Here is a 17,059-nt window from a genome sequence, read left to right as displayed (position 1 = left end):
TGGAGAAATGTGTGGTGCGCGGTGCTGTCGTTCTCTCGTACCCAGATCCTACTCCATTTCTACGGGAGATATTAACAGATAACCAGAGCTCTCGTTATTTTCCTTGGTCGCACGAAAATGTTTCGAAGGCTTTAAAATGCTTTCACAGATTCGTAAATAGTTATTTTTAAATTTCAAGACAAGGCCAGGGAAGATCAAGCCGGAAGCTTGATCTTTTGATGAGCCAAGAGTCAGTCTCGTTCTTAGGATTATTTTACTCTTTACGGTGGCCAATTTACGTTTTCAACTCAGTTGTTAACGCTAGGGGGTAAGTTTCTAAAGAAACTGTGGTGCTGCGTCGGTGGGATATACGCACATAAGCTGTATATAAGCCGTCCCACCGACGCAGCACCACAGTTTCTTTAGAAACTTACCCCCTTTATTCATTCATAGGAGTCCTCGCTCTTTTGGCCCGTAACGAGGGCTGCATTAGGAGAAGATCGGCCTGAGGTCTTGACAAGTCGTTGGCCTAAAAAATATCGAAGTTCCCATATTTTCCAATTACGGTGTTCTTCTTCTAAGAGCAAGTAAAAGCAGTATTAACTCCCCCAAAACTACTTTAAAAGGACCTTGGTCAATAGTTCAAAATACAACCATGTAACAAGGTAAGTCAATTACATTTATAGGAAAGACCATTTCGTATTTTTGAAATAAAAATCCTCGAGTTATCACACAAACCCTTATAAATAGCGTCACTGTAACACAAGACCGCCTGAGCTAGCTAGAGTGACTGTCTCACCTGAATTTACTGCTCGTAATGATTGGTGGGGGTGGGGATACTGGGGAACGTGGGCGACGGGATTCCAGGCCTGGCTGCATACTAATTTCATTACGTCACGTTGTTGTTGTTGGCAGGAAACATTAATGGCGCTAGAAATTGTGAGTTGCTTCTTTGATGGTTACCGGAAAAATGGAAAAGAGGGTGAAAATGCCTTGAAGTTAGTCCGAGAGAACATATCAAACTCAATTAAGAGTTCCTCTTTGGGTAATAACTCATTATAGCCTTGCTTTGTGAAAAACCAGTCGCCTGTGCAAACTCAGTGTAATATCCATCGCAACTGAAGCGTTGCATAGGGTAAATGAGTGCTTAAGTAGTTTTAAATATCTACTCAGGAAAGTACTCGAAATACTGTGATGTACCAGAAGACGAAGTAAATAACTGGTTGGACTCTTTACTGGGGAAAGATTGTTTGAATGTGGAGCAAAAAAATGAAATACGATGTCAGCTTTGTCAGTGTTTGGTAAGTACTACTCAGCTTCGTGTCAGTTCGTGCTTCGACTTCGATCATTGCAAGACTCGAGAGATTATATTGATTAGATTTTTTAACAGTGTTATTACGTAAAATATTTTTTCTTAGTAACGTTTATCGCGTATATAAGCTGTACAATACAGGAATCGTTTTCTTTTTGATAACATACAAGCCGATTAGTTTGCAATAATCTTAATTACGTAGATGATCAAGGTTTCTATTACGCGAATTTAATATACTGTTTAAGGTACTGTTTAAGGTATTATTTATTCGTGAAAATGATCTTACTCGTTTTTTTGTGTATTTGGACTTTATACACACGTCTCAAAACGGGAATCTTCTTTTTTGTTGACTTGCAGAAGAGAATTGATGAAAAGTCTTGCATAGCTTTGTGGAAATACTGGCTTCGACCGGTAAGGTACTTCTTTTAACCTCGAATGAAGACGTGGTTCTTGGGAGTGACGAGATATTCACAAACTTTTTTAAACAGTTATACGTTCTTTCACTCATCCTTGATTTACCCAGGAAGTCAAAGACCTTCCCAGCCTGAATCAGCTCACAGTAAAATAATACAGTGTACCTTGTCATATTTTGAGCTTGGTCCATTTCATTGGTAATGTAATATTATCAACTGAGTTGATAGCATAAATTAGTCACAGAAAAAGAAAGAAGTTGAAAGCTGACATTCGAGCATTAGCCCTTTGTCGGAGCAATTGTGGTGAATTGGTGTCCACTTAACTCTCTTACTCCCATGAGTGACCAAGACAGAATTTCTCCTTACAATATCAATACAATATTGATCAAATAGGTGATGAGAATAAAGAAAAATATAAGTTTGAGAATTTACTAGTTGATCCAGTATCAAATTCTCAGAACTAGCATCATAAGAATTGAATGGCAGACAGAAAGGAGAATTAAAAATGAGCTCTGGGGCATTTAAGGGTTAAGGAGGCCCAACAGTTAACCCATCAACTCCCAATATCTCATTTGGTATCTCCTTTCTTACCCACATAATTCTTATGTTGTTGCTCATGAAAATTTGGAATTAGATTTACTAATAATCCCTGAAATTATATTTTTCTTCAATCTCATACTTGTCTCCTCAGGGAGATATTCTGTCTTGGTTGCTTGTGTAAGTTAAGGAGTTAATGAAAAAACTGGTTGTTGAATCATTTAAATTGTGTGAGTTGTAAGCATCATATTTGGAATCAAACATCATGGTGGTGGGAATAAAAGATATCCCAGTCCATCAAAGGTGTACCATCACCACCTCATTAGGTTCCCTTGAAATTTTTACCAGAATTCATTTATACTCCTAAGAGGGGTTTTGTGACTTTTTCTTTAAATCACAAAACGGTGCAAGGTGTTTTGTCCCAGAAATCTAATCAGCGTATTCACCCAAAGTGAAAACATGGCCCTTTCAACATAAAGGTCAGGGTTCTGTGCTACCTTAAATCTTTGATTTTTTTTCAGGTTACAAATCCCATATCGGCATTACTCATTGTCGATGCTCAAAATGACTTCATGAGTGGGTCTCTGGCATTAAAGCACTGCCCTGCTGGTGAAGATGGTGAGGAAGTAGTGGCAGTGATAGAAGATCTGTTGTCTAAAAATCTATTTAAAGTTGTTGGTTACACATTTGACTGGCATCCACCAGATCATTGTTCCTTTATAGACAATGTGTCATTGTATCCTCTGCACTCCACTAGTCCTGTAAGTTCAGCACAAGCCAAACTATTTGATGTTGTGGTTTATGACAAACTTCCCCTCATCAATCAAATTTTGTGGCCAAGACACTGTGTTATAGACAGTTGGGGAGCTGAGCTCCACAAAGGAATCAAGGTATAGTTTTGGTTTATAAAAAAAATTGGATTTCAATTACTTGCTTCTTTTCCTTTCTATGCTGTAACCGTTGGTGCTCTCTCATTCATAGATTAGTGATCCTTTGTATGCATGGCCATAGATATTTTGAGAGCTTTAGCTAAGACCAATTTGGTGTCCTTTTGCAGAAATTTATTCTGTATAGTGAACAAAACATTGGCAGAATAAATAGTTGTCGGCCACAGACAGTGAGATCCACAGCACTGGCTGAAACAAAATCCTTATTAAAAGCAGTTTGCACTGAGTTCCGGTGAGAAATAACGATATCACTGAATTAGAAATGTGAATAACCTTCAACAGGAACAATAAAGTCTTGAATTTTTGTCTATTTTGTTCACATGCAAAATGACATCAGCTGTTTCCATCTTTTTGTTCAGCCTCCTGGTAAAGATGATATCACAGTGAAGAAAGGAAGCAATCCTCGTATTGACAGCTATTCTGCATTTTGGGATAATGCTGACTGTGTCCAGACTTCGTTATTTGTTGATCTTCTCAAACGTGGTGTTACAGATGTCTACTTGTGTGGTTTAGCTTTTGATGTTTGTGTGAAACATTCAGCAATTGATGCTTTGGAGCAAGGGTTTAAAACTCATGTTATAGTGGATGGCTGTCGTGGAGTGTCACCTGATGGAATTGCCGAAACAAGGAAGGAGTTTTTAAAGAATGGAATTGTGCTAAATGAATCCAATAAGGTATGTTTAACTTGAATTTTTGTACATGTAGACACTATAATACAGTGTAACCACAGGTGTAGTAATAACACATCTATAACCATTTCATTCCCAGATCTCATTAGCATTATTCCCCTTGCTGTCTGCTGAATAATTTGTAGGAATTTAGAATCACTTGATATTCAGTCACCATGCTCTGTTGGTTCCCAACTGGCACTTTTTTGTTGAGATTTTAGTGGCCAACGATATTTTTCACTTGCCGTGGCGACCAAAATGGTTGCAACGTAGAGCGCTGAATGTATGAATATTATAGGGAGAAGTTACTTGTTAATCTTATCTAGAAGTTAAAGGGTAAAATACTCCTAAGTTTCCTTACCAGACCCCTCTCTGGCAAGGAGTTTTACTGGTTACAGCCAAATTGATGGAAAAACCTGTCAAAAACACTTAACATCAGTTCTATCTTCAGTCTTTCTTGGCCAAAAAAACTGACAGTATTTTCTATTTTAAGGTGGAAGATGCACTCAGGGACAAGAAAGAGCAAGGTCATAAAGTGGCATGAAAGTAATATCAGCAGGCAATTTCTGCTTCATAAATATTTCTTTACTTTATTTTGATAAGTTTTTTAATACTTTTTTTGTTACTAACTTATGGTGCAGATTCTGTCTGGATTACTAGGAGAACAGTTGGGTTTGGTTAAGAATTAAATTAATATTGGTGTGCAAGATTAAATTATATAGAGTCACATTTTGCTTGAACAAAAGTTTTATGGCTCTTGTGTGTTGTTGTGTGAAGTTATTAGGCAAGACCAAGTCCAAATTTGACAGCAACTGTGCAATTTTTTAGTAATTTATATCTGATTTGAAGATAACAATCAACTGTACAGTTTATACCATGCTGGTCATGTTTTTCAGGGACTAAAAAAAAATTGGTGGAACAAATATGATTAATATATGCTACTTTTCAATTCATCAAATAGTTTTGCTGGTGCATGACTGGTTTAAATGCATCTAAATTAAATAAGCCTTGGCATAAACTAGGGAAATATCCAGTGATATTCCCATAGTGATATTCCTTAATTTTGAAACCATGTGTCTAATGTAATGGAAGTCTTACTTCCAAAGTTCATTCAAGTGGGGAGAGCATTTAACTGTTGTTGCAGTAGAAGGGACCTATTTGTTTTTTCAATATTTGTTTTTGATAGTATGATGACTTGAATAGTTTTGTTTTGTGCACTACAAAAAAATATATGAAAGATAAATAAAACATTTTAATATATCGCATATTTGTCCTAAGACAATAATTTTGGTAGAAATGAGCTTGATGAATACTACAAATTTGGAGGAAGAGAGAAAGTCCGAGGACAAATATCTGAACATAGTGTTGCAGTAAATGGAGGCTATTTTTTAATGTGATGTTGGCCATAGTAAATTGTACTCTGAGATACTAATTATGACTAAGGAGCTAATATTAAATGAGGTAGTTTGAAAATATTGTAGGTTTTGATTTTTGCAGATCAATCCTCAAACGTGTACCACCCCCCACAAAATAAATTACTGCCACAATGTCACTTCATAGTCACTGTATGTGGAATCAGTAAAAACCACAAAAAACCATCTACGCTATGCCTTCCTTATGAACCAATAAGGACAGTTCATATTTTCCTGTTAGGACAGAAAATCACAAACAATTTTTATTTCACAGGAGAAATTCCAGTCACCTTGAGCTGCAAAAATTTGATCCTGCAAACCTAAGAAAAATTAACAATTTACAAATTAAAATTCAAAACAACTTTTCTTATTACATTGTATGCTATATTTAACATTATTTATCATTGAATTGGTTGACTGGGTGAATGAGTGTTCAGAATAAAAATTATTTAATTAGGGAATGATACATAAAATTGATAGACAATGTATACTCTCTGAGTTTATTTTTTCAGCTTCAACACAGCTTCATGTAAAGTGTGATAACTGGCAATAAAAATAGTTTGAAACTAGTCTAAAAATTTTATGATTACACTAGAAAAATTTCACAACAAATTCTGAGCATAAAGCCCCCCCCTCCCTTCCCCTGTAATGTTCCTTGTGACAAAGAAATTTCTTGCAGTGTCAAGGTAATAAATGTAAACTTTGATCCTATTTAGTTCACTATCATCACTAAGCATTTTCTCCCTACTGTTCTCTATACATTTCTTTAGATGCAGTCAAGGAGAGTTTGTTTAACAATTAAGAGCTTCTTCAGTTGGTGATCATTTTCTTATTCTCATGACCTCAATGTTTGATTTGGGGGTAATTTAGTACAGAGGAATTTGGTACTAGGGTTCAAAGGGATAACTTGTGAATGTGGCCAAGGCAGTGGCATGTGACGGGGGGTTATGCGGACCATAAGATGGTCTACACCTACTGGCTTAACGAGTGATGATGATGATGATGACGAGGGTTGCCTTTAATCTTCCTGCTCTACTTGCAGGGTAAGGCAACATTTGCGATGACTGGAAATGTTTCAGTGGCAAGGCAGGGTAACTTTCAAGGTGTTACGACCAGCTGCATTGTTTGCATGTAATCACTAGATGGTTTACAACTGTGTACTAACAACTGTTGTTTTCAAAGCTTGAAATGTCTCAACATCAGCTAAGCATTTCTGTCATGTGGATCTCTGTATTCCAGCTTCAATTCATGGAATATTTCCTGCTCTGATGTGGCCTCTACTTGACGAACAGGCTACAAGTAAAAACAGTACACTCATGTGAGGTATGTTACTGCAATAACAGTAACGGAATAACAGTATAAGGTGTTGTTGTTTAAACCTCTGGGTAGCTATGTGGTGATTAGAAGCCATTAGACACTGCTGTTGTTTACACCTATAAGTGGCCAAGTGGCAATTGGAAGCCATTAGACACTGCTGTTGTTTATACCTATAAGTGGCCAAGTGGCAATTGGAAGCCATTAGACACTGCTGTTGTTTATACCTATAAGTGGCCAAGTGGCAATTGGAAGCCATTAGACACTGCTGTTGTTTATACCTATAAGTGGCCAAGTGGCAATTGGAAGCCATTAGACACTGCTGTTGTTTATACCTATAAGTGGCCAAGTAGCAATTGGAAGCCATTAGACACTGCTGTTGTTTACACCTATAAGAGGCCAAGTGGCAATTGGAAGCCATTAGACATTGCTGCTTCATAATAAAAGGAGCTATAAAGTAAAATAATTTGCATAACTAACAACAAAGTTCTCGCTAGTACTTACAATGTGTTTGTGATCCCACATTCCATGGTTAGACAATTTGACTTTCAATACCTTCCATGCATAGTCTCTCAGTGAACGATTAAATTGCTGGTATGAGAAAAGGAAGGCAATCTATACAACTGATTGTATTCATTGACAATCCTACTTAGTGAGCAGAAGAGGGTTTGTCTTCATTCATTCATTCATTCATTCATTCATTCATTCATTCATAATCTTTATTTAAGTGTCTAATCGTTCTAGTGCCTATTGACACTAATTGGGGACACCAATGACCCACCCAACCCAACCCAACCCAGGGGAGGACATCCATCACACAGTAATCTCGTGTGTGGGAAATTAACGTCTCCTACCCCAAACCCTGCCGGAGACAGGACCTCCGGCTTAACGTCTTATCCGAGAAGACGACTATCGGTAGTGCAACGGGGGCTCTTGTCCCCCATGGCTCTTGTCCCCCATGGCTCTTGTCCCCCATGTCTTAACCCTTTACACTCTACCATCAGTATGCATATTCTCCAGTCACTACTGTTTTCTAATGAAACATTTCCTTAGGAGCTGACTGGGAGAATTTCTTGAACAGTCAAGAGCTTCTTTACTTGGTGATCATTTCCTCTATTCTTGTGACCCTCTTGACTGATTCAGGGGCAACATTATAGGGAGAAATCAGCTACTAGTCACTCTTAGGGCATTAAAGGGTTAAGAGCTATTCTTAATCACCAAGCTATGCATCAAGGCCCAGTTGCTCAAAGGCCTATTAGTGCTAATCCAGGGTTAAATTTTTATCCAGGTTTCCTTATTTCTTTTTTCCAAATACTTTGTGAAAAGGGTGGATAATTCTATCTATTGATAAATTTATTGGATCAATATCAGTATCTGGGCAACTGCCCACCCACCCCTCCCCTAACTCAACAACAGTCAATTATTGACATTAAGTTAAGGTTAATGTTGGGTTAGGGGAGGGGTAGGTGGGCAGTTGCCCAGATACTGATATTGATCCAATTTATTTTTATGTGGTTAGAGGACTACCTTTTGCTAACACTTATCCACAGAATAGCGATTTATCTAATGGATAGTGTTATCTGCCCTTTGAAAAACTGAGCTCTCATCCAGGAAAAAATCTGAGCTCTCTGGTAAGAAGGCAGAGAAGTGGTGGGGAGCTTGATGCTGGGGATTCTCAGAAAGAAAGCTCCCTTTGGTTGATGTCTACATTAGATATCATGGGTTGCAGCTGAGAGGGCTGCCTTATAATTTAGGCAGAAGGGGAAAGGGGGCTTATAACTGAAATTTTACATTGCTGAAAGACAGAGTCATGTACCTTAGAACCAGTCCACCCTAAGAGTGCAAATGGAAACTTTTTATATGGAGCCACAATCAAATCTACTCTCCTCACTGCAGCTGCCATCTGCTCAGAGGAAGAAGAACCTGTGGATGTGCCTGTCTCGTCAGCTTCACCAGTAGTTTGCATACATGAATGTCCTACCCTCTCATTTCCAAAACTTTTCCCCATTTGGAACATACAGAAGCAATGATCAAGAGAGTCCATATGGCCTCCCTGCCTGGTGAAAATAGAGCAAAACACTAAAAGTAATACCTGCCAGGCTAACTAAACAGTTACAAGCCTTCTAAAGCATGTGATAACATACCTTTGACTTCCTTCACCGATTCCCTTGACACTCTTCAAATACAAAGTTTTACTTTCAAAGTGTGGGTTACGGCCTACCATCAAGTCCTTATGAAGAATATAACCCTAAACAATGTGACACTGAGATAGTCAGATTTGTTGATTGCCTGTAACCGAAAAGGAATAACACCTCCATGATCTCTAAAACTTACCAATTTTTCGAGCCTTTCAACCAATTTATGTAAAAGTCCTTCCACCTTGTTATTGTTCTGGTGTGTGATCAGAATGTCTACATCATGCCCAGAAAGTTTGCCTCTGCAAGATTAAATAAAGAGACTTTTCTGTGCTACCTTAATGTTTATTTGAGTTCTCAATTAAATAAACAAAGCTATCTGGTGATACTTCTTGACTACTGATCTAATGTGAAATTGAGAAAAACATAGGAGTGTTGCTTCACTCCACTAGACAAAATTAACATTTGAAAAAACATATGCTGCGATTAATGTTTGTTCACAGCTTAGAAGATGCATGGGTATATTTTATTTATTCATCAGTTGGTGAAGTGAGGTTGGATTGGGTTCAAGAAATGACATAATCAAAATGAATACAGATAAGAATCGGAATACAGATGAAAACTTCCTTTAAGATGGTAACAACCTGAAAAAAAAAGTGAATACAAAACACCTTTAAAAAAATAATATATAAAAATTAAAAAAACCTTTTTTGCCACAGTTTAGTATCTGCTTCTATTTTGGCCTTCACGATGGTAAATGGTGTTGTTTTTTGAACCAAAGCTACGAACATAAACTAGGCTCTGCACAGCAGTGCTGCACACATGGCATGTGACATGTTTGATTGTGTATCAGTGGCATCAAAATAGGCTACATAATAATTATTATGATAATGATGATAATGAAATCAAGATACAAAGTAACGCTAAGTAATACGATAAAAAACAATTTGTTCACCTACGGTAGCCTCCAACCAACTCCACAATACAGTTTGGTTGAATTTTGGATAGCTGTGGAAAGAGTGTTGCAATAGAAAATTGTTAGTAGGTTTGTTATCATTAGTTAGTAATATTTAACAATTATTCACCTCAGTGTTTGTGGAATTGGTGGATATCTACCTCACTGCCTGTCAATATACGCAAAAATGGTAATAATCTAGACTCTTAATGCACAATTTAGTCTCATTGGCTACTCAGAGGTAAAAAGTACTTGCTATAATTAAGTTCAGAACTAGCCAATCAGTGTGCACGAAAAAACACTATTCACTTGTGTGGTGTATATACTCCCCTTTCTTGCAATCCTTTATGAAAATATGCACCAAAAAATAAAATTACTATTAATAACTATAATCATGGTATTAAAGATGAATTGACACCTTTTTATCATGTAGGCACAAGCCATAGTCCAGTAAAAAGAAATAAAACACCTTTCACCGCTTAAATAGCCCTACCTCTTTAATAACTATGTCCTTGATGTTGATAGCTTCCTCTTTTGGAACAGGTTTAACTAGATCACTGTGATACTTAAAACCTGTAAATTATTAAATGTATTTTCCATTATTGTTCACATTTGAGCTTAAACTACAAACTGAAGGCAAGGATTTACAAGTCAGTGAAGACACAGAATGCAATTGCATAATAGATGGCATGGCATCCTAGCCAGTGAGAGTGTCTTAATATTTCATTGTCTTAGCAGCCATGTTGAAACTGATTAAAAGTTCCATGTTTGAATTACAGACTGAGAATGTTTCAACAATATTTATTGCAAACCATTTACCCATGGTCTGTTGTTCAGTGAGTTTCATTCCATCTGACACTGCATGAAGTACATCAGCTATGCTACGGTAGCCTTTCTCATACCACTTCCGAGCTGTAGCAGGTCCACATCCATAAATAGATGAGAATACCTGTGAATGTGATATCATAGTTCAAAAGGTGTTAAGTGTCTACTGAATTGCCCTCCTGACTGCTTTACTAGGTGCCCAACTAACTGACAACTAACTCACTTAGTGACTCATTGACTGAATGTCTAACAGACTGACTGATGGTCTGACTGACTGACACAGACAGACCAACTAACTAACTCACTCAATGACTCGTTGGCTGACTGACTGACAGACTGGCTGACTGACTGACAGACTGACTTACAGACTGACCAACTGACTGACAGACTGACTGACTGACTTACTGACTGACTTACAGTCTGACTGACTGACAGACAGACTGACTTACTGACTGACTTACAGACTGACCAACAACCAGACTGACCAACAACCTCTCTCTCTCTCTCCCTTCCTCCCTTCTTCACTCACTCTCACCTACTAACCAATTTATAACTCACAAACCTCCATGGTCTTGAAAAATTCACTGCTTAAGATATCTTGAACTTCATCTGATGAGCCGTTTTCAAGAATTTCCTGTTTCAGCGAGAAGAATAATAACTAGGGTATACAAATTGCAAAAAACAATTCCAGATTAATTTTATTTAATAATTGACAGTATCATTTAGTACTTAAAAATAATCAAATATGGACAAACTTGCCTGTATCACTTTCTTGCTATGATTTCCAACACTGCTCAGTTTGGATGCCTCCTCGATTCTAGTGATCTGTCTGAAATGCATTTCGGTTCAATCAAAAAAGAAATAGATTGAGCTGAGGGGATTAAGAAAGTGATTGTAAAGAATAAGTGAATATAATGATTTTTTTTTTTCTAGTACATTTTGTACCATACTTTGGGAAGGACTTGAGTGCACAAGCAGCTCGTCTGAAAGCAAGTGCTCTGGAATCCCTTTGAGTACTGTCCACATACACTGCATGCCGTTCAAGTATTTCTAATGCATCCTGAAGAAATTAGAGGGCAAGATAACATGTCATTAACTCTTTTGTCAAAATGCAACTGTGCAGGTTCATCAATTTTCACTTGGATGCACATATTTTCAGTCTTGCTTTCAACAAAAGAACCAAAGTGAATAGAGAGAAACATGCAATTTTTCTATCACATTGTACATTAGGATTAGCAACATTAAATCTACATGCAACTAGGCAAAGGTAAAGTGTAAAGGAGGTAAGTTTCTAAAGAAACTGCAGTGCTGTGTTCGTGAGAAAGTATACCCTTGTCATCACTTTGTGGCCTCACACGCCTGGAGCCTATCCCATTTTCTGCAACATGAAGCAGCTAAGAGAATTGCTACTCTTCCTGGCTGTGACACTGGTCCACTGCATGTACCCTCATGGATTTAGACAAGTTTCCAAGACAGGTTACCAATACTCATTCTCCTTGGCAGAGAAAGGCACTGTAAAGGTTGACCACAAATTGATCACACTGTGACTCACAAATGAACCTTGCTTAAAAACCAAGTTCCGCAAGCTAACCATAATGCCACTACATCTCCCTTTGCACCTTACTTCAATCTTACAAAACTGCTTGTCTGAATGGCCACATTAAGGGAAAGTTTGTTTAGTTTAGCTTTCATAATGACCTTCACCCCATACTCACAGTAAATTTGGTATTATGGTGCTTCAAAGGTGTAGCCCTCTGACAAACAAACTTGTTGTCCTGCAAGGGAAAAATGTGAAGTCTAAAAACTTATTAGGAAAATCAATTAATATATTTTTAGATAGCAAAGACATAACTATAATGTGGATAAGAGAATTATAACATTGTACTACCTGATATTCATTGGGTGAGGTTTCTTCCAACTTATTGCTTTCTGCCCTTGCAACACTGCAAAGTTAACATATTTAAAATCACATTTCAATGCTAGTAGTGAAGAGGCCTGGATAAGAAAATTTTAATGCATGGATCTAACTGCATTGGAGAATGAAATAAACTCTGAGAATATTCTGTTGTAGAAGGCATCATGCTGAACAGCATAAGAGTAATTATCAGTAGCTATGAATCAATCTTCCTCTTTTAATTCTACTCATAAAAAAAGTTTGATCTCTCACTGACATGTAGGCACTCAAGTGTTACATTGTCTTCAGCTGTTATATTGATTGTGACGTTTTCATAATTAAACTTACTTCTAATTACACAGTTGTTAAATACCACAGCTTGGGTGTAGTTCTCACACTCATGAAAAAAAAATGTTCATCTTACATCAGCTCATGCATGCTAACAAATATCTTGTGCCTGGAAATATCACTTTATTAAAGGTTAGTCGAAACTCAATCACTAAGAACCAAAATCTTTGGTTTGGGAAAGAAAAGCAACGAAGACCTGTTTGCTCTTCAAGGCACCTTTGAAGTTAATTCAAACAACTTAATTAAATTTTATTTGAAAGATCTTGGGGAATTTTTAGAAATTTTCAGGCATGAATAGTTTACTGCTAGCATGCAGGTACTAATTTGAAGATAAAAATTTCTGGCTAAATTTTTCTCCAAAAAAAGTTGGCAGGTAAAACATACCCACTGGATTTCTGTGAACTTAACTCCCCAACTGACTTGATCCTGACCTTGTCAGTAACATTTACTATCCTGTTTTCTGTTATACAGTCAGTTAACCCTGTTTAACAGTCAGCAGATTAAAATAAACTTAATAATATTCTAATCTTAACAATCAATCAAATGGTTACAACTTGGTGAGATAAAAAGTTATTAATAGGTTACGCACTCTAAATCTATCAGCTAAATATCTGGAGTCTTGAATACAAGTACTTTTTTCTTGTACATACTAATCAATCCTCCAGAGATTTAACATGTACTTTGGATAAGAACTTGCTAGTCATATTCATTCCTTGACATCATAGAAATTAAACCACCAGTACATTCAAAGAGTAAAAAACCAATGTACAGAAATAAGTTGATTTTCCAAACAAACTCTGATGTGAGAAGCTAGATGTAATTTATCAATAATGCAAATGCATACCCTGCTACTTACAATCAAGATTTACTACTTCTACACTGCTTGCGGGCTGCCTGATGATAAAAAAAGTAATCCATTATTGTTACAGTAACACTGATATGAAAAAAATATCTCTAAAGTGTGTGCTTCATTGTTCCTAGTTTCTCTTGCACAAAAATATCCATGACTCCATTACTAACTCAGGACTTTTCTTTCCTTGAGGGATTCTCTTTACAAATACTATAATTGTTGAGACCCTATTTTTTTTCATATTAGGTATTTGGAAAATGTGCTGATTGGTTAATATAATTGGAGGATTTTAGGATTTTACCAGTAGATATGTAGTGGTAGCAAACATCCAACCACATACAAGTCCAAGTTTTATTTATTTAACTACAATATTTAAACAGGTTGGCCCAAATGTAAGTTATATTCCTTACTCTTTGGGAGAAGTGCATGGGTTCCCTAATAACCAGTACAGAGAAGATGCAAGAACAGAGCCTATGGTTTATCATCCATGTCTGAGAAGACTAGAATGTGTAACCATTTGAATATGTTGTAGCAATGGCAACACATTCTCCTTTAAGTTAGTTATTTTAAGAACCTGAATGTCGGTTTCGTCTGGGGTTTTTTCACTAGATTTCCCACACGACAGTCAGGTTTTCCACAACATGAGTTATTAACCCAGCACAGTTGTGACACTCTGAGGTCTCACACTTCATAGCTTTTAAGATGCATTATAAAAATTAATAACAAAGATACTGTGCATACTCTTGTTAGTTAACAGACACATTTAGATGAAAGCATGTAAACATAGTTGTGATGTTTCAGATGTGAACATATATTTGACAATGATTTTTTCAGCCATAGAGGACTTAATCCATTTTAAATTAGTTTAATCTTAAAACTTGTTATGCAAACCCTTAACCACATTTTGGTTTGAATCTCCCAATCCATTCATGTTTAAATGAGAATTTTGGAACATGGATTAATTCATCTATTTATTTCTTTATTTGGTTACCTTTCTAGGAAAGCATGAACTCTATCCACAGTTTCATACCCAGTGACTATGTGTGTCACTGAATCACTGAAAAGAAACATTTTAAGACATTATATATCCAAAGTCAAGTGACAGTCAATTGTGGCAATGGCAGTACTTTTTCTTCAAGCCTCTGCAAAACATAAGTAGGAAAGCATGAACTCTATCCAAAGTTTCATACCTAGTGACTATGTGTATCACTGAATCACTGAAAAGATAAATTTTTAAGACATTATATTTCCAAAGTCAGGTAACATTGAATTGTGGCAATGATAGTGCTTTTTTTTTTCTAGTCTCTGCAAAACATAAGTATGTCCCAAGAAAATCTGATGATTTTCAATTCTAGGACAAAGGAAGAAAATTTTGTACAAACGCTGGCAAGCAATGTCCAACCAATTGTTATGGTTGACTTCATTTGATAACTAGCTGCTTTGCACCTAATGTCCCCCGCTAAGGGGCATTCAGAGAAAGTGCAGGTCGCGCTGAATATTGTATGCATGATCTCAAAATGTCATAGCACACTGATTTTTCAGTACTATTTACCACGTGCCAAAATTCCTCCTACAGTTCTCTCTCTCTTCTTCCTCGAGGAGATACCCTGTTGCCCTCCAGTCACACCGTACTAACAACTCAGCTGATGTCTCGGCATACAAACCTGAAACGTTCCGATAGGAGAAACCCTTTCTTCAGCGCCAGATTGTTTAAGACTTGCAGCCTTGCTTTAGGAATCTTTTTAGGGAAGATATAGATGAGTGCATCGGCAAGCTTTGTGGTAGTATTCCGCTCATTGTCACGCTTAACTTTACCATTACTATCCTGATCTATCTTTAAACGCTTGGCCGCCATCTTGTTTCCCCGCCAAATGTTTTGATCACCAGTCTCTGCGCTGTCGTGATGTGTACAAAACCTTAAAAACTTAGCAGGTGGCCAAAGCTCGCTCAATGAGCCTCTAAGTGCGTTTCTACTGCACAACAGGGAAATAAAAGGATTTGTAAGGGAAAAAAAATCGCACTTTTTAACCAAAAAATAAAAACTTACCTCGCTTCTGTGTAGTTGCTTTGCGTCTTATGATTGTTCGAGGATGATCTGCGAAGCATTACGGCTCGGTTTTATTTTATAAGCGCATCGTAGAAGTTTCTTTCAAAAAGACTCTTCCTTAAAGCTTTCAAACATCTTCAACATTTACTAGAAGGCGTGTAATGAGAAAATTGAAAGCTATCAGACGGAGGTTCCGATCTTGATATAATCCTGAATTTTCTTGACTGATACACATGGAAATGCAAAGGAGTAAATGATGAGAGTGGATTAGTTTTTGAACTTTGCTGTCTAGAATTCAAGTTAAAACCATAAACGCTGACTGTATCGTGTACAACTATTGCGCCTGAGTCTGAATTTCTTGAGGAATTATCGAGAGGGTGACATGGAGACAGAAAGCTCTTTTCGATCGTAAAATTGTATCTAGAGGAGCTTTTAAGTGGGAGCGGGATAGATATACGCTTAGAAACAATCTGATTCACTATGCAAAGAAGTTCAAAACTTTTTCTTAAACGCTAACCAAAACTGATAACTATACAGCATCAGATTTTGATCTCAGGCCATCGTCATTAGATCAGTCCTAAGGGATATGCACCTTCCTCAGCTTTGACAAGATAAAGAAAATTACTAGTGAAGTCTCATCATTTAATTGCACGAGATGTTATGATTTTACAATACCTAACTTCGCTCAGAATAAAAATTAATTTGAAGAATGCTAAAGACAAAACCCGGAGAGCTGTGGGAAGGAGGGTTGCTTTCTTCGGTTGCATTTTGAAAATTGCATCGAAGAGGAAGAAGGGCAATGTAACCATGGTCACCAATGTTGGCCTGATGACAAGTTTTGGATTGCACACAGATTTCAGAAGAATAATAACAAATATTCTGTGGCTAGTTGAATTAAAGGAGTTTTAAAAACTTTCCTCATAACCGGCTGCCAATGGTGCGAAAGACGAACGTGCCTGAAAAGGGGCCGTAAGCTGAACCCACACGCGCAAGAGCCTGGTCACAGACTAAACAGACGGTGGTAAGTGGGCGGTAGCGAGGCTGGTAAACTACCTTTTATTGAAACTTCTTAGTCGACAAGAAACGCTCGCGATGTTATTGTTGCACTCGGTAAAAATCATACATAATGATGTTTAAGTAGTATAAATAAAAATCTTTCTTTCATGTTCCGAATCAGTCGAATTCATGACCAAGGCCAAGGAGAACGTTTCTGGTTAAAATAAACTTTTGAAATAGTATTATGTTTCATTACGTTCTTGCCTCTAATTACCTGAAGGGTTCTTTTTTCTAAGAAAAGAACATAGTTTACATTTTCCTGAGGAAAAGCAAACAACTCTAATGAAGATCACTATGAACTGTCCTGATGAATAGGATCAAGGTTTTAAGGTGACTAAAGTAGCATATTCCAGTGAGTCGACATTCT

General features: G+C 37.1%; 2 protein-coding genes across 4 annotated transcripts; one reads left to right on the top strand and one right to left on the bottom strand.

Moving 5' to 3' along the window:
• The first annotated feature begins 851 nt into the window (after positions 1-851).
• On the top strand, positions 852-5,846 carry LOC113685460 (uncharacterized). Its single transcript, XM_027202971.2, has 6 exons — positions 852-1,024; positions 1,153-1,280; positions 1,649-1,702; positions 2,763-3,131; positions 3,548-3,862; positions 4,350-5,846. The coding sequence occupies exons 1-6, from the start codon at positions 904-906 to the stop codon at positions 4,398-4,400; spliced, it is 1,038 nt and encodes a 345-aa protein (XP_027058772.2). The 5' UTR covers positions 852-903; the 3' UTR covers positions 4,401-5,846.
• On the bottom strand, positions 5,755-15,587 carry LOC113685458 (DNA-directed DNA/RNA polymerase mu). Of its 3 annotated transcripts, none has more exons than XM_027202970.2 (17): positions 15,254-15,587; positions 14,581-14,646; positions 13,596-13,633; positions 13,124-13,220; positions 12,386-12,440; positions 12,213-12,272; positions 11,448-11,557; positions 11,257-11,326; positions 11,060-11,131; positions 10,492-10,621; positions 10,166-10,245; positions 9,673-9,725; positions 8,917-9,019; positions 8,727-8,830; positions 8,399-8,639; positions 7,087-7,173; positions 5,755-6,561 (listed from the first exon to the last, which is right to left on the bottom strand). In XM_027202970.2, the coding sequence occupies exons 1-17, from the start codon at positions 15,442-15,444 to the stop codon at positions 6,472-6,474; spliced, it is 1,647 nt and encodes a 548-aa protein (XP_027058771.2). In that variant the 5' UTR covers positions 15,445-15,587; the 3' UTR covers positions 5,755-6,471. The 3 variants fall into 3 exon arrangements, with proteins under 3 accessions (XP_027058771.2, XP_089046952.1, XP_089046953.1); XM_089190826.1 differs by having other exon boundaries at positions 14,581-14,731; positions 15,254-15,484; XM_089190827.1 differs by having other exon boundaries at positions 14,581-14,806; positions 15,254-15,465.
• Positions 15,588-17,059: the final 1,472 nt, after the last annotated feature.

The sequence above is a fragment of the Pocillopora damicornis genome, chromosome 13 (genome assembly GCF_964200805.1).
Source record: "Pocillopora damicornis chromosome 13, jaPocDami1.2, whole genome shotgun sequence".
NCBI lineage: Eukaryota > Metazoa > Cnidaria > Anthozoa > Scleractinia > Pocilloporidae > Pocillopora > Pocillopora damicornis.
Note: the sequence above shows the minus strand (reverse complement) of the source record. Positions and strands in the feature narration are given on the sequence as shown.

Bases quoted from the DNA above. Each gene is read 5' to 3' on its own strand.
- LOC113685458 (XM_027202970.2), bottom strand. From the start codon at position 15,444: ATGGCGGCCAAGCGTTTAAAGATAGATCAGGATAGTAATGGTAAAGTT. The intron at 11,558-12,212 runs GTGAGTATGGGG...TAATTTCTTCAG, and splicing joins ACCATAATACCAAATTTACT to GATGCATTAGAAATACTTGA. The intron at 10,622-11,059 runs GTTTGTGAGTTA...TCACATTCACAG, and splicing joins AATTTTTCAAGACCATGGAG to GTATTCTCATCTATTTATGG.
- LOC113685460 (XM_027202971.2), top strand. From the start codon at position 904: ATGGCGCTAGAAATTGTGAGTTGCTTCTTTGATGGTTACCGGAAAAAT. The intron at 1,281-1,648 runs GTAAGTACTACT...GTTGACTTGCAG, and splicing joins GTCAGCTTTGTCAGTGTTTG to AAGAGAATTGATGAAAAGTC. The intron at 3,132-3,547 runs GTATAGTTTTGG...CTTTTTGTTCAG, and splicing joins AGCTCCACAAAGGAATCAAG to CCTCCTGGTAAAGATGATAT.